The 26,977-nt window shown below is 44.3% G+C and overlaps 1 protein-coding gene across 2 annotated transcripts in view; it reads left to right on the forward strand.

Annotated features, from left to right (window-relative positions):
• LOC120063774 (LIM and senescent cell antigen-like-containing domain protein 1) overlaps positions 1-26,977 on the forward strand; it is a 71,532-nt gene that overhangs the window by 13,007 nt on the left and 31,548 nt on the right. The window contains exon 1 of one of the 2 annotated variants that reach the window (XM_039014067.1): positions 15,977-16,251. The exons of the other annotated variant lie outside the window; for it this stretch is intronic. Within the exon in view, the coding sequence (XP_038869995.1) occupies positions 16,049-16,251 (203 nt within the window). The 5' untranslated portion in view covers positions 15,977-16,048. Of the gene's footprint in view, positions 1-15,976; positions 16,252-26,977 lie in introns of those variants that run through there. 2 annotated transcript variants of the gene reach the window in all.

A 26,977-nucleotide genomic window follows, 5' to 3' on the forward strand; every position in this document is an offset into this window, starting at 1 on the left:
GTCAATCCTCAAGAGGTGGGTGGACAAACAAAACCCACAAATTCTGACAAACTCCAAGCATTGGTTATGCAAGAATGGGCTGCCATAAGTCAGGATGTGGCCCAGAAGTTATTGACAGCATGCCAGGGCGGATTGCAGAGGTCTTGAAAAAGAAGGGTCAACACTGCAAATATTGACTCTTTGCATCAACTTCATGTAATTGTATATAAAAGCCTTTGACACTTATGAAATGCTTGTAATTATACTTCAGTATTCCATAGTAACATCTGACAAAAATATCTAAAGACACTGAGGCAGCAGACTTTGTGAAAATTAATATTGTGTCATACTCAAAACTTTTGGCCACAACTACACTTAACAAGATAGAGGACAGAGAGAGTTTTGTTGATGCTAAGAACGGAATGTATATGTTTTAAAATAACATTCTTTGAACCATCTTTGAACATTACTAAAGTTTTCTTGTGGTTTTTATGGAACTTTTCTTAACGTTCTCTGGTCAATTTGAGACCATGACTTGAAATAGAACCATGACGAAACCTGTAGCAATGTTATGCTGATGTACTGTAATTCCCAAAGAAGAACGTTGTTTCTTAACATTCTCTGAAAGATTTGAGAACATTCCCAATGTCAAACCAGTTGGAGGACATTGCTAGAACAACAATTCCTAAAATTGAAATTAAATATAGCCATGTTTGAACTTTTAGGAAACATTCTGTTGGAAAAACACGAGATGAACTGCTACAAAAAAGACCCGCTAAAGCTAAAGACCCCTCCGTAATGTTCACAACCACATATACCTTGAATTCGCCAAAAGTGGGAGGTGTGGTCAAGAAACACTGGCATATTTTATCATCTGACAGAGCTTTGCCGGCTGAATTTAAATATCCACCACGTATTGTGTATAGGAGAGGTCGCAATTTACACGATAAATTGGTTCATGCCAACTGCCAGCCACAAAAGAAAATCCGCCAGGCTCTTTTACGCCCTCTTCCAAATGGTAGCTATAAATGCAGAGGATGCGCACAGTGCAACAATATGATGAAGTGTGAATATTTCTGCCACCCACACACAGGAAAATGGTTCCATATAAATGACATTATTACGTGTTCCACCACCCATGTTATTTACATTATTAAATGTCCATGTGGGCTCTGCTATGTCGGTAAAACCTCTTCTCTCTAACAGAGAATTAGTGAACATAAAAGTTCAATCAGGAGAAATTACAGGGATTATCCAGTCACAGTACATTTTAATGACCTAAAGCATGACATTTCTACCTTTAAATTTTGTGGCATAGAGAAAGTTAAGATATCAGATAGGGGAGGTGATATTAATAATTGAGAGAATGTTTTTGGATTTTCACCCTCCAGATATTATTTCCTAAAGGTCTTAATGATGAAATGCCTATGTTATGTTGTGAATTTGAACATGAATTATGTCCCTATTTAAGATTACTCTGATGTTTTTCGTACGATGTACCCAATGATTAATGAAAACTTGATATGTCCTCATTGTGGTTTTACAGACGTGTTTAATACGTCTAGTTTACACACTTTATTTTAATATTTATGAAATGCATATTGTTATATTTGGTAGCTTTTCCTTCGCCTCCAACCCCTTTCGATGCGTGGAGCGGATGTGGGTGGGGCTAGGTCTACATAAGGGCGCTAATTTTAAGAAATTCACAAAAGCTCTGACGAAGGCCGTGAGGCCGATACGTAAACTTATTAAAGATCAGTGATACTACTAAGAGCAGTGTGCGGTTTCCTTTTTCCTTCATCTTGTTCAACTGTTACCATGCACATGCAAAAATTATTGCTCAGATGTGCGAGTGCCTTTTGAATTTAGGAAACATTCTGTTAAAGTAATGAAATACCAAGAAAATAACCTTATTTTGTCAAATGTTTTAAATGTGCTGAGAATGTTCCAAAGCCAAGCAACTATCCTGCACCATTCCCAGAAAGTTGTGGGAAGGTTGTATGCAAAATACCCATAAAATAACCATAGGACAACCACGCTCTAAGTAACATATGGTTAGCTGGGAAAGTGAAAAACAGGACCAGGAAAGGGTGGCCATCACTCTGTCACCACATCACTGTGACAATGTCAACTCTCAACTCTTCTGGCTCTTTCTCTGACCCTGTGTGTGTGTGTGTGTGTGTGTGTGTGTGTGTGTGTGTGTGTGTGTGTGTGTGTGTGTGTGTGTGTGTGTGTGTGTGTGTGTGTGTGTGTGTGTGTGTGTGTGTGTGTGTGTGTGTGTTTTTCCTGTGTGAAGAGTTCAGTGTAAAGACAAAATGTGCTATAAGGGTGTGAAGTACATAGGGAGCAGAGTACATACACACACTACACACACTGAGTACACACATACTGTACTTACACTACACACACTGAGTACACATACACACACTGAGTACACACACTACACACTGAGTACACACATACACTACACGCACTGAGTACGCACATACACACACTACACACACTGAGTACACACATACACTACACACACTGAGTACACACACACACTACACACACTGAGTACACACATACACTACACACACTGAGCACACACATACTCTACACACACTGAGTACACACATACTCTACACACACTGAGTACACACATACACTACACGCACTGAGTACGCACATACACACACTACACGCACTGAGTACATACATACACACACTACACACACTGAGTACATACATACACACACTACACACACTGAGTACACACATACTCTACACACACTGAGTGCATACAGACTCTACACACACTGAGTACACACATACACTACACACACTGAGTACACACATACACTACACACACTGAGTACACACATACACTACACACACTGAGTACACACATACTCTACACACACTGAGTACACACATACTCTACACACACTGAGTACACACATACTCTACACACACTGAGTACACACATACTCTACACACACTGAGTACACACAGACAGAGGTGGATGGGTTCATGTTGTGGGGCTCCAAGGGGGCTGTTTGGTATTTGAGGAAATCTGAGAGGATGAGATAAATTCTATAATGCAATAGTCATTATGTTACATCAGTATTGTAAGTTCAGTTCATCTCTGCTGTTTATGCTTTTATTAATGAACAGAAGAATGGGCAGGAAACCCACAGCTCTCTTCTATCACAGAAACCCTCTCTCTCAGTCAGACGGATGCAGAGACAGACACGTTGAGAGACAATGAGAGACTCCAGAGAGATCATGAGAAACTCCCGGGAGATCAAGAGAGACTACAGGGAGATAGAGACTGGGGTACCAGGGCCGGCTCCAGGCATATGTGACATAGGTGGTTGGTTAGGGCCTCCAGATGCTAGGGAGCCCCTGACCCACAAAATTAATATATATTAATATATTAAAACATTTTGGAACACAGTGGGGGTCTCAACTTACTGTAGTAGGATAGTAGAATACACAAGGTGCAATTTCGAAATTTAGTTGTGTATCAAAAGTTTTCCTCATGTTGTGTCAGTCACTGACAGTCACTCAATTAGCCATGTCAACTAACAAATTATAGTTAGTCTGGCCAGCTATCTAAACTTGTAGTAATCATGGCCAAATACCGACTGGCACGTAGGGCATGTGCCTAGGGGCCCTGACCTCCAGGGGGCCCCCATTGATTTTGTTAGCCACTTTCACTCGGATATCATTAACATGGCATAAGTCTTGGCAAAATGTGTGCAATTGACGGAAATTTGACGGAAATAGGGCCCTCAAAAGGCTAGGGCCGGCTATGGGGGGGACACTAACATCCTATCAGAATGGGAATGTCATTGGATAGCTTGGCAAGATGACAAGCATAAAGAGGACAAGAGAGGGGGAGGGAGCAAGAGGGAGAGGGGGGAGAAAGAGAGGGAAAGACAATAGAGGATAGGCCAGGCTACTGCAGTACAACTGCCTCTTACCCTTTTTACCTTTCTTCCTCCTTATCCCTCCTCCTCCCCCCTCTATCTCTACCTGCCCTGAGGCTGAGAAGGGGGGCAGAGCGAGGAGCTGATAGGTGTGTTGGATCAGAGCCACACCCCTGATAGGTTATTCCTTTGGGTGTGTGCCTGGAGGTGTGTGTATGTCAGAGATAGAGGGTGTGTGTAATGTAGTAGCCTGCTGTTCCAGGAGAGAGAGGGGACTGATCTGCTAAGGGCTTCCCAGGGGTGAGCTGACGTTCTGGGCTTGGAGAGGAGACTGGTGGGGGACAGTGGTGGTTGTTGGCTGTCGAGCCTTGGAACTTACTGATCACATACACGAGGAGGATTATTGTGAGTGCTTATCCACACCCTGGTGGACAGAGGGAAGGGAAGGAAGGAGGGATGAACTCTCTGCGGTTGAAGGAGTTGTCTAACTCAGACCTGTACAGACGCAGACAGGAGAGACCTGACAGCTATGGAAGCATAGCTCCTGACTGCCTCAGGTGAGAACCTTTTCTCTTTATTTGACCATTCTGCAGAGTAAACAGACAGCAGGTCAGAGATTGTACTGTAGTGGGGGATGATTTGGGTTAATGCTTGGGAACATTTGATGAATCACCATCTGTTGGTGAACTTTGTGTTGAAGAGATGCAGAGAACCTGGTCTGTGTGGCCTTTGTGTACTGTATGAGTGTGAAGTAGAGGCCTTTGTGTACTGTATGAGTGTGAAGTAGAGGCCTTTGTGTACTGTATGAGTGTGAAGTAGAGGCCTTTGTGTACTGTATGAGTGTGAAGTAGAGGCCTTTGTGTACTGTATGAGTGTGAAGTAGAGGCCTTTGTGTACTGTATGAGTGTGAAGTAGAGGCCTTTGTGTACTGTATGAGTGTGAAGTAGAGGCCTGTGTGTACTGTATGAGTGTGAAGTAGAGGCCTTTGTGTACTGTATGAGTGTGAAGTAGAGGCCTTTGTGTACTGTATGAGTGTGAAGTAGAGGCCTTTGTGTACTGTATGAGTGTGAAGTAGAGGCCTTTGTGTACTGTATGAGTGTGAAGTAGAGGCCTTTGTGTACTGTATGAGTGTGAAGTAGAGGCCTTTGTGTACTGTATGCGTGTGAAGTAGAGGCCTTTGTGTACTGTATGAGTGTGAAGTAGAGGCCTTTGTGTACTGTATGAGTGTGAAGTAAAGTGTAGAGTGTATACATATATAAAACCGATTACCATTTTAAGAACCAAATGGAAGCAAACAAAGCAAACAAAACGGGGAGGGACCAACCTGATTTTGTCCAATAGAAATAGATAGACATAGAAATGTTTTTGTTGCAAAACATTTTCTGTTTGGAGTAAAGGGTTTCTGTTGCTCTCTTTCTCTCCCTCTCCCGCCTTCTTCCTCCCTCTCTCTCTTCATCTCCCTCTATCTGGCTTCCCCCCATATCTCCCTCTCTCTCCACCCCTGATCATGCAGTGATTAGACGTCTGTAATGTCAGGAATGCCAACGAAGCTCTTTTTAGAGGTGACCTGAGAACAACAAAATAGAGCTGCAGAGACGATAGAGGGAGAGAGAGAATACACTGCATCTCTCTCAAGGGACAGCCATATTATATCATATCACACAGTAGTGGTGATTGTTCACCTGCACCCACCCGCAATTGCCAATAACCCATCCGCAACCACCCGACTATATGTGATATTGTGATATATCCAACCCTAATCCGCTACTATAGAAAATGTGCTGTAGCTTTTTTGACAGAGGGTGCAGGATTTGTTTTGCCTCATTTAGATATGTTTCTGCTTAAAATAACATTTTGATAGGCTATTTGTTAGTCAACTATGTTTATAATTTGCCGCGCGTACAGTTAGGCTCTAGCTTAGGCTTACGCAAAAATGCCAGACAGCCTAAAACAATGAAAGAAAAACCTCAATGTAGTCTATAGATATAAATTGTATGAGAATGATACATTTATGGATTTTTTGAGGTATTGTTTTCTCTTTATTCAACCCACACGCCACCCGAGGATATAACCGCGGGGACTGCAGGTTATGAGTCAACCCGCCCCCCCCGAGGATATAACAGCGGGGACTGCAGGTTATGAGTCAACCCTTCCATAAGATACTGTATAACAGCGGGGACTGCAGGTTATGAGTCAACCCTTCCCCCCCCGCGGATATAACAGCGGGGACTGCAGGTTATGAGTCAACCCCCCCCGAGGATATAACCGCGGGGACTGCAGGTTATGAGTCAACCCGCCCCCTCCGAGGATATAACCACGGGGACTGCAGGTTATGAGTCAACCCCCCCCGAGGATATAACCGCGGGGACTGCAGGTTATGAGTCAACCCGTCCCCCCCGAGGATATAACCGCGGGGACTGCAGGTTATGAGTCAACCCGCGCATCACTATGACACACACACACACACACCAGCCTTCACTGCTAACCATGATGCACTGAAGTGCTTGGTCGGCAGAATTGAGCTAGTGTCAAAGGTTGCGTCAATCAAATCTGGTATCAGGATATAATGTGATTCAGAGTCACTGATTATACTATAATTATCTTTATTTAACACAAGTGATGAATGGTAAATGCAATTTTCGTATATACGGGTTCACTGTATCACCACGCAGGGTAAAGCAGAGAACTGACTGAAATAGTACAGACATCTTCTTTTATACTGTGACAGTGGTTTTTCCAACTTTAGAGTTGGCCTGTCACAGTAGAGGCTTAGCGTGGTTTAAACTTGCTAGCCTATCGGTGGTGCCCAGGCTGGTCCCAGCCCCACAGCACTCAGGATTGAAATGACCGGAATGGTGCTTGTGAAGATTGAGCTGATTTGTTGGTTTCTACTCATTCCTCCGTTCCTGTTTTCCTGTTATTCAGCATTTTTCCATCTTGTCTCAACCTTGTGGTTTGCACAGTCGACACCCTAGATTAACAACAGCTTTTCTGCAGTCACACTATGTTTTGTGATTAACATGTCCTACTTCTATAAGGCATATATTTATGTTAAAAGAGAACAAAACCATCCTTTACACTAGTGACAGAACAGACCATAAAGTCACCTGGTCTCTGTGACGTCTTTGGTTGTAGTGGTGTGTCCCTGCCATGTGATGTGACCTTCACTGACTCATGACCACGCAGCTTGCTTCCCAGGTTGTCACACATACTCCCAAACCCTCCCCTCTCCTCCTCCTCTCACTCTGCCCTCAGCAGGAAATGGAACAGTGGAGTCATGCCAGTAGGGCAGAGGGGCAGGGCGGAGGTTTTGGGATGTTGGGAACAAAGGGAAAACAGGGAGGAACTATCTGCTAATGTTTGAGATTCAGTACACTTAGCACAAAGGGAATTAACATGTCTACAGAGATCACCTAGAGTACTCTTTCTTCCACTTTTCTGAGCATTGTTTTGAGCTGCTCAGCCACAGGTTACCCCCTAGTTGTTGTGCTAACAGCCTTTATATTTACCCATTACCATGGCTACTGTTGACACAGTGCAGCAGGAGAAGGGGGTTTGTTTGGTTAGCATTCTCCTTAGTGCTAGCAGCCTAGCAGCCTTAGCCAGTAGGTCCAGTCTGATCTGTGTACCTAGCCCTCGCTGAGACCATAACCGCCTCTGCATTATCCAGGAAACATACTTGTCAGAACTCATTCCTCACCTCTGGCAGGGAGGGCAAATGCACAGCTACTGTGGTGTTGGACTGTTAGATGGCTATCACAACTAAACAATGACTGGTTTTAAAAATACTTAGCCTGGAAGCTTGGAAGATTCTTGGGGTGCCAGGGTTAGCCAGGATGACCTGAGGCCATGGGAAAAGATTTGGAAGGTATAGGAGGCCTGGGGAGATCATTTCTGAGCCTGTGGCTAGGTTAGTTTGAGACGGTCTGGCCTGGCATTGCCTGGAAGAGTGTGGAAGGATATTGCAGAACCCTGCCTCTGGGCCCTGACGAAGGCGTGGAGTACTCTGGTTGAGCAATGACACCTTGCAGCTGTGCTGTTGCACCACTTTCTCACCAACAGGAAATATTGTACCATCGCCATAGTGATTTATACTGCTATTCCGTTTGACTTTGTATTACCATGCCTGTTACTCTGACAACACATCTGTCAAGTAGCTAATTTAGTTATCTCACCAGTGCTGTGTGTGTTGTTGCAGTTTGTAGTGTGTTATTGTGTGTTGTAATACAGGTCTTGGCAGTCTATGTATTTACTCTAGAAAATGCACTAGACAAACTAACCCCAGAGTGACTGTTTGTAATGGCTTACCCTCCCAATAGGCCTAGCTAAGCATCTGTCTAAACAGTTATTCATCCTATCATGTATCCACAGACAGAGTTGGATATAGCCCAGGGGAGACACCTTTATACTGGCTCAAAGATCATTTTGTCTCTCTTCGGACACAGCAAAGTCTTCCTTTGACATTATCAGATGTTTTTATTATCTCTGTATTGATGTAGAATCCATCTAAAGCTGCTTATTGTCATCATCATCATAACAACACCTCACTTTTCTCTCAGTGCAGTCTAAACTCCTGCCTCCTGGAATGTTTCCTGTCACCTCTCTCTGTACTGCAGACCCCCAGGTGGCAGGGTTTCTCTCTGTACTGCAGACCCCCAGGTGGCAGGGTTTCTCTCTGTACTGTAGACCCCCAGGTGGCAGAGATTCTCTCTGTACTGCAGACCCCCAGGTGGCAGGGATTCTCTCTGTACTGCAGACCCCCAGGTGGCAGAGATTCTCTCTGTACTGCAGACCCCCAGGTGGCAGGGATTCTCTCTGTACTGCAGACCCCCAGGTGGCAGGGATACTCTCTGTACTGCAGACCCCCAGGTGGCAGGGTTTCTCTCTGTACTGCAGACCCCCAGGTGGCAGGGTTTCTCTCTGTACTGCAGACCCCCAGTTGGCAGAGATTCTCTCTGTACTGCAGACCCCCAGGTGGCAGGGATTCTCTCTGTACTGCAGACCCCCAGGTGGCAGAGATTCTCTCTGTACTGCAGACCCCCAGGTGGCAGGGATTCTCTCTGTACTGCAGACCCCCAGGTGGCAGGGATACTCTCTGTACTGCAGACCCCCAGGTGGCAGGGTTTCTCTCTGTACTGCAGACCCCCAGGTGGCAGGGTTTCTCTCTGTACTGTAGACCCCCAGGTGGCAGAGATTCTCTCTGTACTGCAGACCCCCAGGTGGCAGGGATTCTCTCTGTACTGCAGACCCCCAGGTGGCAGGGAGTCTCACTGTAGTTGGCCCTGTCCTGAGTCCTTTTTACTGGAGCCTCCTTTGTCTGCATGTTGTTGGGGATATCCCTGGATTCAACCTGCAGGAGAGAAAGCCACATTACCAGAGACATGACCACATTACCAGAGACATGACCACATTACCAGAGACATGACCACATTACCAGAGAAATGACCACATTACCAGAGACATGACCACATTACCAGAGATATGACCACATTACCAGAGACATGACCACATTACCAGAGACATGACCACATTACCAGAGACATGACCACATTACCAGAGACATGACCACATTACCAGAGACATGACCACATTACCAGAGACATGACCACATTACCAGAGACATGACCACATTACCAGAGACATGACCACATTACCAGAGACATGACCACATTACCAGAGACATGACCACATTACCAGTGAAATGACCACATTACCAGAGACATGACCACATTACCAGAGACATGACCACATTACCAGAGACATGACCACATTACCAGAGACATGGCCACATTACCAGAGACATGACCACATTACCAGAGACATGACCACATTACCAGAGACATGACCACATTACCAGAGACATGACCACATTACCAGAGAAATGACCACATTACCAGAGACATGACCACATTACCAGAGATATGACCACATTACCAGAGACATGACCACATTACCAGAGACATGACCACATTACCAGAGACATGACCACATTACCAGAGACATGACCACATTACCAGAGACATGACCACATTACCAGAGACATGACCACATTACCAGAGACATGACCACATTACCAGAGACATGACCACATTACCAGAGAAATGACCACATTACCAGAGAAATGACCACATTACCAGAGACATGATCACATGACCAGAGACATGACCACATTACCAGAGAAATGACCACATTACCAGAGACATGACCACATGAACAGAGACATGATCACATGAACAGAGACATGACCACATGAACAGAGACATGGCCACATGAACAGAGACATGATCACATGAACAGAGACATGATCACATGAACAGAGACATGACCACATGAACAGAGACATGACCACATGACCAGAGACATGAACTGAGACATGATCACATGAACAGAGACATGGCCACATGACCAGAGACATGACCACATGACCAGAGACATGATCACATGACCAGAGACATGATCACATGACCAGAGACATGATCACATGACCAGAGACATGACCACATGAACAGAGACATGATCACATGAACAGAGACATGATCACATGAACAGAGACATGACCACATGAACAGAGACATGACCACATGACCAGAGACATGAACTGAGACATGATCACATGAACAGAGACATGGCCACATGACCAGAGACATGACCACATGACCAGAGACATGATCACATGAACAGAGACATGATCACATGAACAGAGACATGACCACATGAACAGAGACATGACCACATGAACAGAGACATGATCACATTACCAGAGACATGACCACATGAACAGAGACATGACCACATTACCAGAGACATGACCACATGAACAGAGACATGAACAGAGACATGAACACATGAACAGAGACATGACCACATGAACAGAGACATGATCACATGAACAGAGACATGACCACATGAACAGAGACATGACCACATGAACAGAGACATGAACAGAGACATGACCACATGAACAGAGACATGATCACATGAACAGAGACATGACCACATGAACAGAGACATGACCACATGAACAGAGACATGAACAGAGACATGACCACATTACCAGAGACATGACCACATGAACAGAGACATGACCACATGAACAGAGACATGATCACATGAACAGAGACATGACCACATGAACAGAGACATGACCACATGAACAGAGACATGACCACATGAACAGAGACATGATCACATGAACAGAGACATGATCACATGAACAGAGACATGATCACATGAACAGAGACATGACCACATGAACAGAGACATGACCACATGAACAGAGACATGACCACATGAACAGAGACATGATCACATGAACAGAGACATGATCACATGAACAGAGACATGATCACATGAACAGAGACATGACCACATTACCAGAGACATGACCACATGAACAGAGACATGATCACATGAACAGAGACATGACCACATTACCAGAGACATGACCACATGAACAGAGACATGACCACATGAACAGAGACATGACCACATGAACAGAGACATGACCACATGAACAGAGACATGATCACATGAACAGAGACATGACCACATGAACAGAGACATGAACACATGAACAGAGACATGACCACATGAACAGAGACATGAACACATGAACAGAGACATGACCACATGACCACATGAACAGAGACATGATCACATGAACAGAGACATGAACAGAGACATGATCACATGAACAGAGACATGAACAGAGACATGACCACATGAACAGAGACATGACCACATGAACAGAGACATGACCACATTACCAGAGACATGAAAAGAGACATGACCACATGAACAGAGACATGACCACATGAACAGAGACATGATCCCATGAACAGAGACATGAACAGAGACATGACCACATTACCAGAGACATGAAAAGAGACATGATCACATGAACAGAGACATGATCACATGAACAGAGACATGACCACATGAACAGAGACATGATCACATGAACAGAGACATGAACACATGAACAGAGACATGAACACATGGAAATGCTCCTCCTCTCCTCAGTATAATCAGTATGCTGTAATTAGGAAGGCAGCTCAGAGTGTTTCCTGTTTTGGTCCCGCCTTCCGTCCCATAGTCCTGTCAGTTAACACCAGTGTTTCCCAGTCTGTTTTAGGGATTTGTTTTCCTGTGAGGCCTTCTTTCTCCTGGTAGTTTTAATGGGAGTAATATGTGAATGTGCACCTAGCAGTAGGACACACACCAGGGACAGGAAGAGGGAAAAACTGCCCTCCCGCCCCATATACACACACACACACACACACACACACACACACACACACACACACACACACACACACACACACACACACACACACACACACACACACACACACACACACACACACACACACACACGGGGGCTGGCGTCAGCTGCCAGCGCCTATTTTGGACATGATACTTTCCTGGGCGTCTATTTGTGGAATGATGGAAACAGGCTGGAATAGCAGAGAGAGGAATGGCTGTGCACTCCTGGTTTATAGTCTCTGGTAGAGACTCTGTGGAGAGACACACATGTCCACAGTACTCCACTCTAGAGAGACACAGGCTGCCACACAGCGTTGAGATTTGCAGTGGGAACACTGCCCCAGCGTTAAAGTCAATGGACAGAAGAGGTTTCATCCGGATAAATCCTTTTTCTTACAGAGGATGAATATGTTCCCACTGAATCAGAGTTATTTCAACATCTCCTGTACATTTATGCTCCTGGCCTTTTGGTGGTGTAGAAGTGTCATTTAGTTAACTTCTACTTGGTCACCATCCCGGATCCGGAAGCATCCTCATCAGTAAAAAAGCTGACTAGCATAGCCTAGCATAGCGCCACAAGTAAATACTAGCATATAAATATCATGAAATCACAAGTCCAAGACACCAAATGAAAGATACACATCTTGTGAATCCAGCCATCGTTTCCGATTTTTAAAATGTTTTACAGCAAAAACACTATGTATTTCTATTAGCTAACCACAATAGCAAAAGACTCAACCGCATATTTTCACCATTTTTTTACCGCATAGGTAGCTATCACAAAACCGACCAAATAGAGATATAATTAGTCACTAACCAAGAAACAACTTCATCAGATGACAGTCTTATAACATGTTACACAATACATTTATGTTTTGTTCGAAAAATGTGCATATTTGAGGTATAAATCATAGTTTTACATTGCAGCTACAATCAAAAATATCACCAAAGCAGCTAGAATAATTACAGAGAGCAACGTGAAATACCTAAATACTCATCATAAAACATTTATGAAAAATACATGGTGTACAGCAAATGAAAGATAAACATCTTGTGAATCCAGCCAATATTTCAGATTTTTTAAGTGTTTTACAGCGAAAACACAATATAGCATTATATTAGCTTACCACAATAGCCAACCACACAAACGCATTTATCAGCAACAAAAGGTAGCGATCGCAAAAACCAGCAAAAGATATTAAATTATTCACTAACCTTGACAAACTTCATCAGATGACAGTCCTATAACATCATGTTACACAATACATATATGTTTTGTTCGAAAATGTGCATATTTAGCGGTACAAATCGTGGTTTTACAATGTGAATACGTAGCCAAACTGCACAAAATTGTCCGGAGATATTTTGTTATCTAATCAAATAACTCATCATAAACTTTACTAAAAAATACATGTTGTACAGCAAATGAAAGATACACTAGTTCTTAATGCAACCGCTGTGTTAGATTTTTAAAAATAACTTTAGTACGACATACAGCTTACGTTATAGCGAGACAGCGCCCGCCAAAACGCTGGATAATAGGACTAAACATTTTCCACAGAAATACGAAATAACATCATAAATGGTTCCTACTTTTGCTGAGCTTCCATCAGAATCTTGTACAAGGAGTCCTTTGTCCAGAATAAATCGTTGTTTGGTTTTAGAATGTCCTCTTCGCCTGTCGAATTAGCAACCATAGCTAGCCATGTGGCGCAAACGTGCCCAACTTCACTTGACGCAAAGAAAAGAAAATTCCAAAACTCGCAATAAACGTTCAATAAACTGATACAACTCGGTTGAAAAAAAACTACTTTATGATGTTTTTATCACATCTATCAAATAAAATCAAAGCCGGAGATATCTAACGTGTATACCGAAAGCTTTTCAGAAGGCAATCTGGGGTTCCTTCTCGCGTCTTCGAAGACAATGAAATTTCCAGTCACGTCATTCCAAAAACTCTTGTTCGGCCTCAGATCAAGCTAGACACCCCATTCCACCTCCCACTGCCTGTTGACATCTAGTGGAAGGCGTATGAAGTGCATGTATATGCATAGATTTCAGGCAAATTAATAGGAAGGCCCTGGAACAGAGCCTCGATTTCAGATTTTTCACTTCCTATCAGGAAGTTTGCTGCAAAATGAGTTCTGTTTTACTCACAGATATAATTCAAACGGTTTTAGAAACTTGAGAGTGTTTTCTATCCAATAGTAATAATAATATGCATATTGTACGAGCTAGAATGGAGTACTAGGCAGTTTAATTTTTTTACAAAGTGAAAATAGACCCCCCCTATTGAGAAAAGGTTTTTAAGGAGGTCAGAGCAGGAAGATGTAGGGGTGCAACTTTGTTTCTATATATACAAACAGCCTGCCCGGCCGCTAGGAGGCATCTGCATGGTCCTAAAGCACCCCGTAGCCTTGTTTTGTATCACATTCCAATGATAAAACTGGAGGGGACAAAAATGAAATTTCTGAATGTGGGGGGAACCCCCCGTCCCCAGTGACAGTTGCACCCCTGGTAAGATGTGATGAGTTTAGCCACATAAACAACTATCAGTCACTTTGATTTGTAAATGCTTGTGAAGTGTTTATTCAGTAGATTAAAAATGGCATAATATGGATGAGATTAATTTTATATGGGGCGGCAGGTAGCCTAGTGGTTAGAGCGTTGGACTAGTAACCGAAAGGTTGCAAGATCGAATCCCCGAGCTGACAAGGTAAAAATTTGTCGTTCTGCCCATAAACAGGCAGTTAACCCACTGTTCCTTGGCTGTCATTGAAAATAAGAATTTGTTCTTAAACTTGCCTAGTTAAATAAAGGTTAAAAAATATTTATGTTTTCATATTGCAGAGTGCATGTTTCATTCCTTAATCTCCCTTGAGCAAAACACTGAGTTGCTCAACTCAGCCTGTAGCGTTTCTGACTCGGATCCATGTGGTGGATCTCCCTGAGCACACACACGCACACGCACGCGCACGCACGCGCGCACACACACACACACACACACACACACACACACACACACACACACACACACACACACACACACACACACACACACACACACACACACATATGACTTTAGCCAAACCATCTGTTTCTCTCCTGGAAGTGAGAAATCACAACATATCTCCATGAGTGATAATGTAGAAGTGTGTGTGTCAGTGGGGGCTGCTGAGGGGAGGACGGCTCATAATAATGGCTGGAATGGAGTCAATGGAGTGTTATCAATCACATTAAAGAGGTGGTTTCCATGTACCATTCCATTGAATCCATTCCAGACATTATTATGAGCCATCCTCCCCTCAGCAGCCCCCACTGGTGTGTGTGCGTGTGTGTGTATGTGTCCAGTGGCACAGTGACCTCTGTCCGTTAGATGGGCCAGTTGCAAAGTCAAAATGTATTATATTGCAAAAATGACCTTTTTGTCCTTAATTGAAGGTTAGGGTTAGGCATTAGGGTTAGCATTGTGTTTAAGGTTAGGTTTAAAATCTGATTTTATGATTTTGTGGCTGTGCTAGCTAGTGACCACTCTGCAGAGCTGCCTCCAGGGCAAAATTCATTACCATAAATGCCAACCTGCATGTGAGAGAGACAGTTGAGGGAGGGTGAAATGGAATGAGAGAGTATGAGCAAGGGAGATAAAAAGAGAGAGAGAGGGAGGGAGGTAAATCAGGGATCTGTGTGAAGTCAGGGCAGTCAGACAGTCTTCTTCTCTGTCTCAGTGCTGCTCAGGCCATCTCTTTCTAGACTACTCCTACTTTTTGGATTGGATTGTTGTAGGACTGAGTGTTTGGGAAAGAGCCTGTATTTGGATAGGGCCGGGGAAGGGTGTGTTGGACTGGGAGCTTGTACTAACTAGTATTTGGACTACCGAGTCGTGTCGTATGGAGGTACAGGTTCAGAGTCAGCCACAGCCCCCCACCATCCTGGAGAATGGGGAGGCCCAGGACCCTGAACCACACCCTGTGGAGTTCAACGGTCATCGTCATGTCAACGGTGGGGAGGCAGAGCTGCCCGTCTCCAAGTCTCAGAGGAGACGCAGCGATGTCAAAGTCTACAAGGAGTTCTGTGACTTCTACGCACGCTTGTAAGTCCGGGAGCCATGATACACACACACTGGGGGAGGAGGTGTGTGTGACAGGATTGAGTGGATTGTTAGTGTGGATCTCTGAAATCACCTGTGTGATCCATGGCATTAAAGATCTGTATAGCTTCTGAGTAGTGTACATTATTTGGTGGATTAAACCCACTCAGTTGATTAAGGGTTTAGAGTTATCACATTTGACTGTGGTTGACCTTTGTTTGTATTGCTTGCTGTTTGGGGTTTTAGGCTGGGTTTCTGTACAGCACTTTGTGACATCTGCTGATGTAAAAAGGGCTTTATAAAAACATTTGATTGATTGATAAATGCTTGTTGGAAATGTGAAGAATTTGAAGAATTCTGGTATTAGAAACAGTTTGATTATTGGGAACAATTCTGGTATTAGGAACAGTTTGATGATTAGGAACAATTCTGGTATTAGGAACAGTTTTGATGATTAGGAACACTTCTGGTATTATGAACAGTTTGATGATTAGGAACACTTCTGGTTTTGGGATGTGAAGAATTCTGGTATTATGAACAGTTTGATGATTAGAAACAGTTCGATGTCTGAACTCTATAGAGTTATTTGACATGAATAGACTATTGGCTGTTTTCTGCTACAGTGCATGCTGTCATGGTGTGGTAGTAGACAGTGGCTCAGAGACCCTGGACTATTTTAGTGTGGGGAAGTGTATTATGCAAAGTGAAATATGCTGGCAGGCATGAGAACTCTGTGCCATGAAGGGATCTATGGGATGAGGGCAGGCTAAATATATGTGAGCTTTATGTTGTCGCCCTGTGGATAGTTAGAATGGATGTTACTCATATTATGGGAGTCATTGGGGGTAATGTTATCAGCATTATAAGTATAGTCACTGAAAATATGTCACATTTGAAGTCTCCAGTCTCAAGGAAAATGTCTGGAATGCTAATCATTAGCAAGGCAAGAAGGAGAGTCACACAGTTTGAGACTTTGACTTATTCAGAGAGGTTAAGTCCGATCTTTAGATGCCTCGGGTACTCTAGCACAGACCATACCGTTTCTTTCAACCCTTGGGGCAGAACTAATACTCCAGTAGGTAAATAAAGCAGAAGCCCTGACTTCAGTCAGTCGCTCAGATATGTGATGACAACCTGGTCCTTTTATAGACATAAGCACTAGAGACAACATGGGGAGGGTCAGAAGTTCAAAACCCTGTGCAACTTTATGATACATCTGTCTCTCCCTCCCTCTCTCTCCCTCTCCCTCCCTCTTTCTGTCTCTCCCTCCCTCCCTCTCTCTGTCTCCCCCTCCCTCTCTCTGTCTCTCCCTCCCTCTGTCTCTCCCTCCCTCTCTCCCTCCTCTCTCTCACTCTCTCCCTCCCTCTCTGTCTCTCCCTCCCTCTCTGTCTCTCCCTCCCTCTCTGTCTCTCCCTCCCTCTCTGTCTCTGTCTCTGCCTCTCTCTCCCTCTCTCTTTATCTCCCTCCCTCTCTCTGTCTCTCCCTCCCTCTCTCTTTCCCTATGAAACAAACTCACTAAGTTAGTGATGAACAGTTTTGGGGGAAACGACCAATCACCTCACACTGGAAGAAGTTAAGCAACACTAAAGCTACCCATATACAAATATAGTTTACTGAAAGCTACTACTAAGCTACTTTCAAAGGAAGTTCACTACATCCAAACTACCTTGTGAAAAAAATGTCACATCTAAATCTGAAATGTCATAGACTACAAATTGCAAAAATAGATCACTCTGGAGTCAGATGTGTAATTTAGCCTATTAAACACAAAAACGGTTTCAAGTGTGAATTGTGCGGTTTTAATGTCAAAAAAGAGTTCTTGCCTACTTCACCAATATTTTATTAAAATGTTTGCTAAAAAAGTAGTATGTAGTTCCAGTAGTTAGCTACACCACTACATGATAAAAAAAGACTACCAACACGACCAAGATTGGAATCTAGTTCAACTACCACCAAGCTACAGCAGAATGTAATGAAATGACTAGTTGAACTACATGTAGTTCAACTAGTCACTACTCCCCAACACTGATCATGAAGTATTTACCAACCAGCTCAGCACCTCCTTCATAGTCTTTCTGTCTTCCTGTCTCTGGGGGAAATGCTTGAGGCTTCTGTCATTTCCTACTAGCAGAGCCAGAAAAGGGCTTCTGAATCCTTCCTTTTGTCTGATGTCACACCAGGGTCCTGACAATATGGCCCCTATATGTTCATACATTACACCAGACAGTGTGATGAGAGCTGTAGAGTATCTTGATGGAACCTCTGCATTGATTCCACATCTTGTGCCAATACGTTCTATGTGCTCTGGAATGTAGTGACTTACTGTAAATCAGATCAAATCAAACTTTATTTCTCACATACAACAGGTGTAGACCTTGCCGTGAAATGCTTAATTACAATCCCTTAACAAACATTGCAGTTCAAGAAAGAGTTAAGAAAATATTTACCAAATAAACTAAAGTAAAAAATAATAAAAAGTAACACAATAAAATAACAATAACGAGGCTATTTACAGGGGGTACCGGTACCGAGTCAATGTGCGAGGTCATTTGTACAAGTAGGTAGGGGTAAAGTGACTATGCATAGATAATAAACAGCGAGTAGCAGCAGTGTAAAAACAAAATATTTACTAAATAAACTAAAGTAAAAAAATCTAATCTAAATGTAACACAAGAAAAGTACGTAACAATAACGAGGCTATATACAGGGGGTACCGGTACCTAGTCAATGTGCAGCGGTATATACAGGGGGTACCGGTACCTAGTCAATGTGCAGCGGTATATACAGGGGGTACCGGTACCGAGTCAATGTGCAGCGGTATATACAGGGGGTACCGGTACCGAGTCAATGTGCAGAGTATATACAGGGGGTACCGGTACCTAGTCAATGTGCAGCGGTATATACAGGGGGTACCGGTACCGAGTCAATGTGCAGGGTATATACAGAGGGTACCGGTACCGAGTCAATGTGCAGGGTATATACAGGGGGTACCGGTACCTAGTCAATGTGCAGGGGTACAGGTTAGATGAGGTCATTTGTAAAGTGACTATGGATAGATAATTAACAGAGAGGGGGGGTCAATGAAAATAGTCCGGGTGGCCATTTGATTAATTGTTCAGCAGTCTTATGGCTTGGGGGTAGAAGCTGTTAAGGAGCCTTTTGGTCCTAGACGTGGTGCTCTGGTACCGCTTGCCGTGAGGTAGCAGAGAGAACAGTTTATGACTTGGGTGACTGGAGTCTTTGACATCTTTTTGGGGCTTTCCTCTGACACTGCCTAGTATATAGGTCCTGGATGGCAGGAAGCTTGGCCCCAGTGATGCAACTGGTCAGGATGCTCTTGATGGTGCAGCTGTAGAACCTTTTGAGGATCTGGGGACCCATGCCAAATCTTTTCAGTCTCCTGAGGGGGAAAAGGTGTTGTCGTGCCCTCTTCATGACTGTTTTGGTGTGTTTGGACCATGATAGTTCGTTGGTGGTCTGTAGTGTTGATCCTGCTCTAGGATGTACAGCTACTAGGCTGTATGATGAGGGAGGAAGGTTACAGTAGATAGACACCTCACCTTTTCTTCACCCATTCTTCTGTCTATCTGAGGGGGAGAGCAGTGCCGTGTGTGTGTGTGTGTGTGTGTGTGTGTGTGTGTGTGTGTGTGTGTGTGTGTGTGTGTGTGTGTGTGTGTGTGTGTGTGTGTGTGTGTGTGTGTGTGTGTGTGTGTGTGTGTGTGTGTGTGTGTGTGTGTGTGTGTGTGTGTGTGTGTCACTTTACCCTGCCTTCATGTACATATCTACCTCAAATACCTTATTATTTTCTATCCTGATGTGAGCGTGTGTGTTTGTCTCCTGGGCACACATTGGATTTCTGACCTTTGAAAAAAGCAGCCCGCTTCCCTCCCTTCTCTTCTCTTTTTCTCTCTCTTCATTACATCAGGTCTGACTAATAAACAACACACTGTTTGGAGAGACCGCTCCCTTACTGTCACTGAAAAAACATTGGTATCCATTGACATGAACTTGGGCTTGAGTTTGTGTGGGACAGGGAGTAGCAGCCCTCCCTGTAGCTCTGAGATTGGATAGTGTGATGCCCTTATTTGAACTAATTTTCTCTCCTCTCCTCCTTGCACACACATACTGTACACACAAAGTGTCTCTCACATACCCTTCGCTATGGCTGCAAGTTGTCATTTAAACAGCTTATGAACCTGATGTTCCTGGTTCAGGAAGACCAGGTTCATAAGGGGGGACACAGGCTAGAGCTGCCGCTTTCAAGGAGCGGGACTCTAATCCGGACGCTTATAAGTAGTCCCGCTATGCCCTCAGACGAACCATCAAACAGGCAAAGTGTCAATACAGGACTAAGATTGAATCCTACTACACCTGCTCTGACGCTCGTCGGATGTGGCAAACTATTACGGACTACAAAGGGAAACCCAGCCATGAGCTGCCCAGTGACGCGAGCCTACCAGATGGGCTAAATGCCTTTTTACGCTCGCTTTCGAGGCAAGCAACACTGAAGCATGCATGAGAGCATCAGCTGTTCCGGACGACTGTGTGATCACGCTCTCCGTAGCCGATGTGAGCAAGATATTTAAACAAGTCAACATTCACAAGGCCGCGGGGGTAGGCGGATTACCAGGACATGTACTCAGAGCATGCGCTGACCAACTGGCAAGTGTCTTCACTGATATTTTCAACCTCTCCCTGAATGAGTCTGTAGTACCTACATGTTTCAAGCAGACCACCATAGTCCCTGTGCCCAAGAATGCGAAGGTAACCTGCCTAAATGACTACCGCCCGTAGCACTTACGTCGGTAGCAATGAAGTGCTTTGAAAGGCTGGTCATGTCTCACATCAACACCAGTATCCCGGAAAACCCTAGACCCACTCCAATTTGCATGCCTCCCCAACGCAATCTCAATTGTACGCCACATTGCCCTTTCCCACCTGGACAAAAGGATCACCTATGTGAGAATGCTGTTCATAGACTACAGCTCAGTTCAACACCATAGTGCCCACTAAGCTCATAACTGAGCTAAGGACCCTGGGATTAAACACCTCGCTCTGCAACTGGATCCTGGACTTGCTGACGGGCCGCCCCCAGGTGGTAAGGGTAGGTAACAACACATCCGCCACACTGATCTTCTACACGGGGGCCCCTCAGGGGTGCGTGCTTAGTCCCCTCTTGTACTCCCTATTCACCCACGACTGCGTGGCCACAACAGGGGTAGGCCTGATCACCAACAACGATGAGACAGCCTATAGGAAGGAGGTCAGAGATCTGGCAGTGTGGTGCCAGGACAACAACCTCTCCCTCAACGTGAGCAAGACAAAGGAGATGATCGTGGACTACAGGAAAAGGAGAGCCGAACACTCCCCCATTCTCATCGGCGTGGCTGTAGTGGAGCGGGTCGAGAGTGTCACGTTCCTTAGGGTCCGCATCTCCAACAAACTATCCTGGTCCAAACACACCAAGACAGTCATGAAAAGGGCACGACAACGCCTTTTCCCCCTCAGGAGACTGAAAAGATTTGGCATGGGTCCCCAGATCCTCAAAGTTCTACAGCTGCACCATCGAGAGCACCCTGACCGGTTGCATCACCGTCTGGTATGGCAACTACTCAGCATCCGGCCGTAAGGCGCTACAGAGGGTAGTGCATACAGCCCAGTGCATCACTGGGGCCAAGCTTCCTGCCGTCCAGGACCTATATAAAAGGCGGTGTCAGAGGAAGGCCCCAAACATTGTAAAAGACTCCAGTCACCCAAGTCATAGACTGTTCACTCTGCTACCGCACAACAAGCGGTACCGGAGCACCAAGTCTAGGTCCAAAAGGCTCAACAGACTGGTGAACAATTAATCAAATGCTATTTGCATTGATGCTGAACCCCCCCCCCCCCCCCCCCCCCCCGCCTTTGTTTTTACACTGCTGCTTCTCGCTGTTTATTATTTATGCAAGGTTACTTTACCCCTACCTACATGTACAAATTACCTTGACTAACCTGTACCCCCGCACATTGACTCGGTACCGGTACCCCCTGTATATTAAGGGATCCTGAGTAACGCAGCGGTCTAAGGCACTGCATCGCAGTGCTTGAGGCGTCACTACAGACCCAGGTTCGATCCCGGACTATATCACAACCGGCCGTGATCGGGAATCCCATAGGGCGGCGCACAATTGGCCCTGCGTCATCCGGGTTAGGGGAAGTTTGGCTGGGGTAGACCATCATTGTAAATAAGAATTTGTTCTTAACTGACTTGCCTAGTTAACTTCTTTGGGGTAGGGGGCAGTATTTTCATGTCCGGATGAAAATCGTGCCCAGAGTAAACGGCCTGCTACTCAGCCATAAAAGCTAGAATATGCATATTATTAGTATATTTGGATAGAAAGCACTCTCAAGTTTCTAAAACTGTTTGAATGATGTCTGTGAGTATAACAGAACTCATATGGCAGGCAAAAACCTGAGAAAAAATCCAACCAGGAAGTGGGAAATCTGAGGTTGGTCGATTTTCAACTCAGCTCCTATTGAAGATACAGTGGGATATTGGTAATGTTGCACTTCCTAAGGCTTCCACTAGATGCCAACAGTCTTTATAACCTTGTCTGATGCTTCTACTGTGAGGTGGGGCCGAATGAGAGGGGATTGAGTAAGGTCTGCCATGAGCTGAACATGCGCTGACCATGCCCTGATCATGTTCATCTTCTGAAGAAAAAGGAATTCTCTGGTTGGAAGATTATTGGAGAATTATGTTAAAAACATCCTAAAGATTGATTCAATACTTCGTTTGTCATGTTTTTACGGACTGTAATATAACTTTTTTAACTTTTTATCCGTACTTTCCGTTGGACTTGCCCGCGCGTCGTGAGTTTGGAAAGTGTACTGAACGCTAGAACAACAAGGAGGAATTTGGACATAAATGATGGACATTATCGAACAAAACAAACTTTTATTGTGGAACTGGGATTCCTGGGAGTGCATTCTGATGAAGATCATCAAAGGTAAGTGAATGTTTATAATGTTATTTCTGACTTCTGTTGACTGCACAATATGGCGGATATATTTTTGTCTTGATTTTTGCTCTGAGTGCCGACCTCAGATTATTGCATGGTTTGCTTTTTCCGTAAAGCTTTTTGGAAATCTGACACAGCAGTTGCATTAAATAAACGTTAAATGAAAAAAATATAGCCTCATTATTGTTAGTTTATTGTGTTACTTAAAAAAAGTAACTCTATTTTCATAAAACTGCATTGTTGGATAAAGGCTTGTAAGTAAGCATTTCACGGTATTCGGAGCATTTGACAAAGACATTTTGATTTGATTAGATTTGACACACACTGTCAGTGTGCATCTCAGTTAATGTGTTAATCCATAACAGATGGGAGGGTGCTTCTCCAATGAAAACCAAACATTTAGATTTCCCAGATTCTGTGTCTGAAGCTATGATAGGCCGGGTTGGACCAAAGCCCACACTAGAAGGTTTAGTGGGAGTTGGCCTGAGAATCCTTATGTGTGTACGTGCCTGTATGTGTATGAGGGAATGTCTGGAATGTCTGGAATGCTAATCATTAGCAAGGCAAGAAGGAGAGTCACACAGTTTGAGACTTTGACTTATTCAGAGAGGTTAAGTCCGATCTTTAGATGCCTCGGGTACTCTAGCACAGACCATACCGTTTCTTTCAACCCTTGGGGCAGAACTAATACTCCAGTAGGTAAATAAAGCAGAAGCCCTGACTTCAGTCAGTCGCTCAGATATGTGATGACAACCTGGTCCTTTTATAGACATAAGCACTAGAGACAACATGGGGAGGGTCAGAAGTTCAAAACCCTGTGCAACTTTATGATACATCTGTCTCTCCCTCCCTCTCTCTCCCTCTCCCTCCCTCTTTCTGTCTCTCCCTCCCTCCCTCTCTCTGTCTCCCCCTCCCTCTCTCTGTCTCTCCCTCCCTCTGTCTCTCCCTCCCTCTCTCCCTCCTCTCTCTCACTCTCTCCCTCCCTCTCTGTCTCTCCCTCCCTCTCTGTCTCTCCCTCCCTCTCTGTCTCTCCCTCCCTCTCTGTCTCTGTCTCTGCCTCTCTCTCCCTCTCTCTTTATCTCCCTCCCTCTCTCTGTCTCTCCCTCCCTCTCTCTTTCCCTATGAAACAAACTCACTAAGTTAGTGATGAACAGTTTTGGGGGAAACGACCAATCACCTCACACTGGAAGAAGTTAAGCAACACTAAAGCTACCCATATACAAATATAGTTTACTGAAAGCTACTACTAAGCTACTTTCAAAGGAAGTTCACTACATCCAAACTACCTTGTGAAAAAAATGTCACATCTAAATCTGAAATGTCATAGACTACAAATTGCAAAAATAGATCACTCTGGAGTCAGATGTGTAATTTAGCCTATTAAACACAAAAACGGTTTCAAGTGTGAATTGTGCGGTTTTAATGTCAAAAAAGAGTTCTTGCCTACTTCACCAATATTTTATTAAAATGTTTGCTAAAAAAGTAGTATGTAGTTCCAGTAGTTAGCTACACCACTACATGATAAAAAAAGACTACCAACACGACCAAGATTGGAATCTAGTTCAACTACCACCAAGCTACAGCAGAATGTAATGAAATGACTAGTTGAACTACATGTAGTTCAACTAGTCACTACTCCCCAACACTGATCATGAAGTATTTACCAACCAGCTCAGCACCTCCTTCATAGTCTTTCTGTCTTCCTGTCTCTGGGGGAAATGCTTGAGGCTTCTGTCATTTCCTACTAGCAGAGCCAGAAAAGGGCTTCTGAATCCTTCCTTTTGTCTGATGTCACACCAGGGTCCTGACAATATGGCCCCTATATGTTCATACATTACACCAGACAGTGTGATGAGAGCTGTAGAGTATCTTGATGGAACCTCTGCATTGATTCCACATCTTGTGCCAATACGTTCTATGTGCTCTGGAATGTAGTGACTTACTGTAAATCAGATCAAATCAAACTTTATTTCTCACATACAACAGGTGTAGACCTTGCCGTGAAATGCTTAATTACAATCCCTTAACAAACATTGCAGTTCAAGAAAGAGTTAAGAAAATATTTACCAAATAAACTAAAGTAAAAAATAATAAAAAGTAACACAATAAAATAACAATAACGAGGCTATTTACAGGGGGTACCGGTACCGAGTCAATGTGCGAGGTCATTTGTACAAGTAGGTAGGGGTAAAGTGACTATGCATAGATAATAAACAGCGAGTAGCAGCAGTGTAAAAACAAAATATTTACTAAATAAACTAAAGTAAAAAAATCTAATCTAAATGTAACACAAGAAAAGTACGTAACAATAACGAGGCTATATACAGGGGGTACCGGTACCTAGTCAATGTGCAGCGGTATATACAGGGGGTACCGGTACCTAGTCAATGTGCAGCGGTATATACAGGGGGTACCGGTACCGAGTCAATGTGCAGCGGTATATACAGGGGGTACCGGTACCGAGTCAATGTGCAGAGTATATACAGGGGGTACCGGTACCTAGTCAATGTGCAGCGGTATATACAGGGGGTACCGGTACCGAGTCAATGTGCAGGGTATATACAGAGGGTACCGGTACCGAGTCAATGTGCAGGGTATATACAGGGGGTACCGGTACCTAGTCAATGTGCAGGGGTACAGGTTAGATGAGGTCATTTGTAAAGTGACTATGGATAGATAATTAACAGAGAGGGGGGGTCAATGAAAATAGTCCGGGTGGCCATTTGATTAATTGTTCAGCAGTCTTATGGCTTGGGGGTAGAAGCTGTTAAGGAGCCTTTTGGTCCTAGACGTGGTGCTCTGGTACCGCTTGCCGTGAGGTAGCAGAGAGAACAGTTTATGACTTGGGTGACTGGAGTCTTTGACATCTTTTTGGGGCTTTCCTCTGACACTGCCTAGTATATAGGTCCTGGATGGCAGGAAGCTTGGCCCCAGTGATGCAACTGGTCAGGATGCTCTTGATGGTGCAGCTGTAGAACCTTTTGAGGATCTGGGGACCCATGCCAAATCTTTTCAGTCTCCTGAGGGGGAAAAGGTGTTGTCGTGCCCTCTTCATGACTGTTTTGGTGTGTTTGGACCATGATAGTTCGTTGGTGGTCTGTAGTGTTGATCCTGCTCTAGGATGTACAGCTACTAGGCTGTATGATGAGGGAGGAAGGTTACAGTAGATAGACACCTCACCTTTTCTTCACCCATTCTTCTGTCTATCTGAGGGGGAGAGCAGTGCCGTGTGTGTGTGTGTGTGTGTGTGTGTGTGTGTGTGTGTGTGTGTGTGTGTGTGTGTGTGTGTGTGTGTGTGTGTGTGTGTGTGTGTGTGTGTGTGTGTGTGTGTGTGTGTGTGTGTGTGTGTCACTTTACCCTGCCTTCATGTACATATCTACCTCAAATACCTTATTATTTTCTATCCTGATGTGAGCGTGTGTGTTTGTCTCCTGGGCACACATTGGATTTCTGACCTTTGAAAAAAGCAGCCCGCTTCCCTCCCTTCTCTTCTCTTTTTCTCTCTCTTCATTACATCAGGTCTGACTAATAAACAACACACTGTTTGGAGAGACCGCTCCCTTACTGTCACTGAAAAAACATTGGTATCCATTGACATGAACTTGGGCTTGAGTTTGTGTGGGACAGGGAGTAGCAGCCCTCCCTGTAGCTCTGAGATTGGATAGTGTGATGCCCTTATTTGAACTAATTTTCTCTCCTCTCCTCCTTGCACACACATACTGTACACA

The sequence above is a fragment of the Salvelinus namaycush genome, chromosome 19 (genome assembly GCF_016432855.1).
Source record: "Salvelinus namaycush isolate Seneca chromosome 19, SaNama_1.0, whole genome shotgun sequence".
In the NCBI taxonomy this organism is placed as follows: domain Eukaryota; kingdom Metazoa; phylum Chordata; class Actinopteri; order Salmoniformes; family Salmonidae; genus Salvelinus; species Salvelinus namaycush.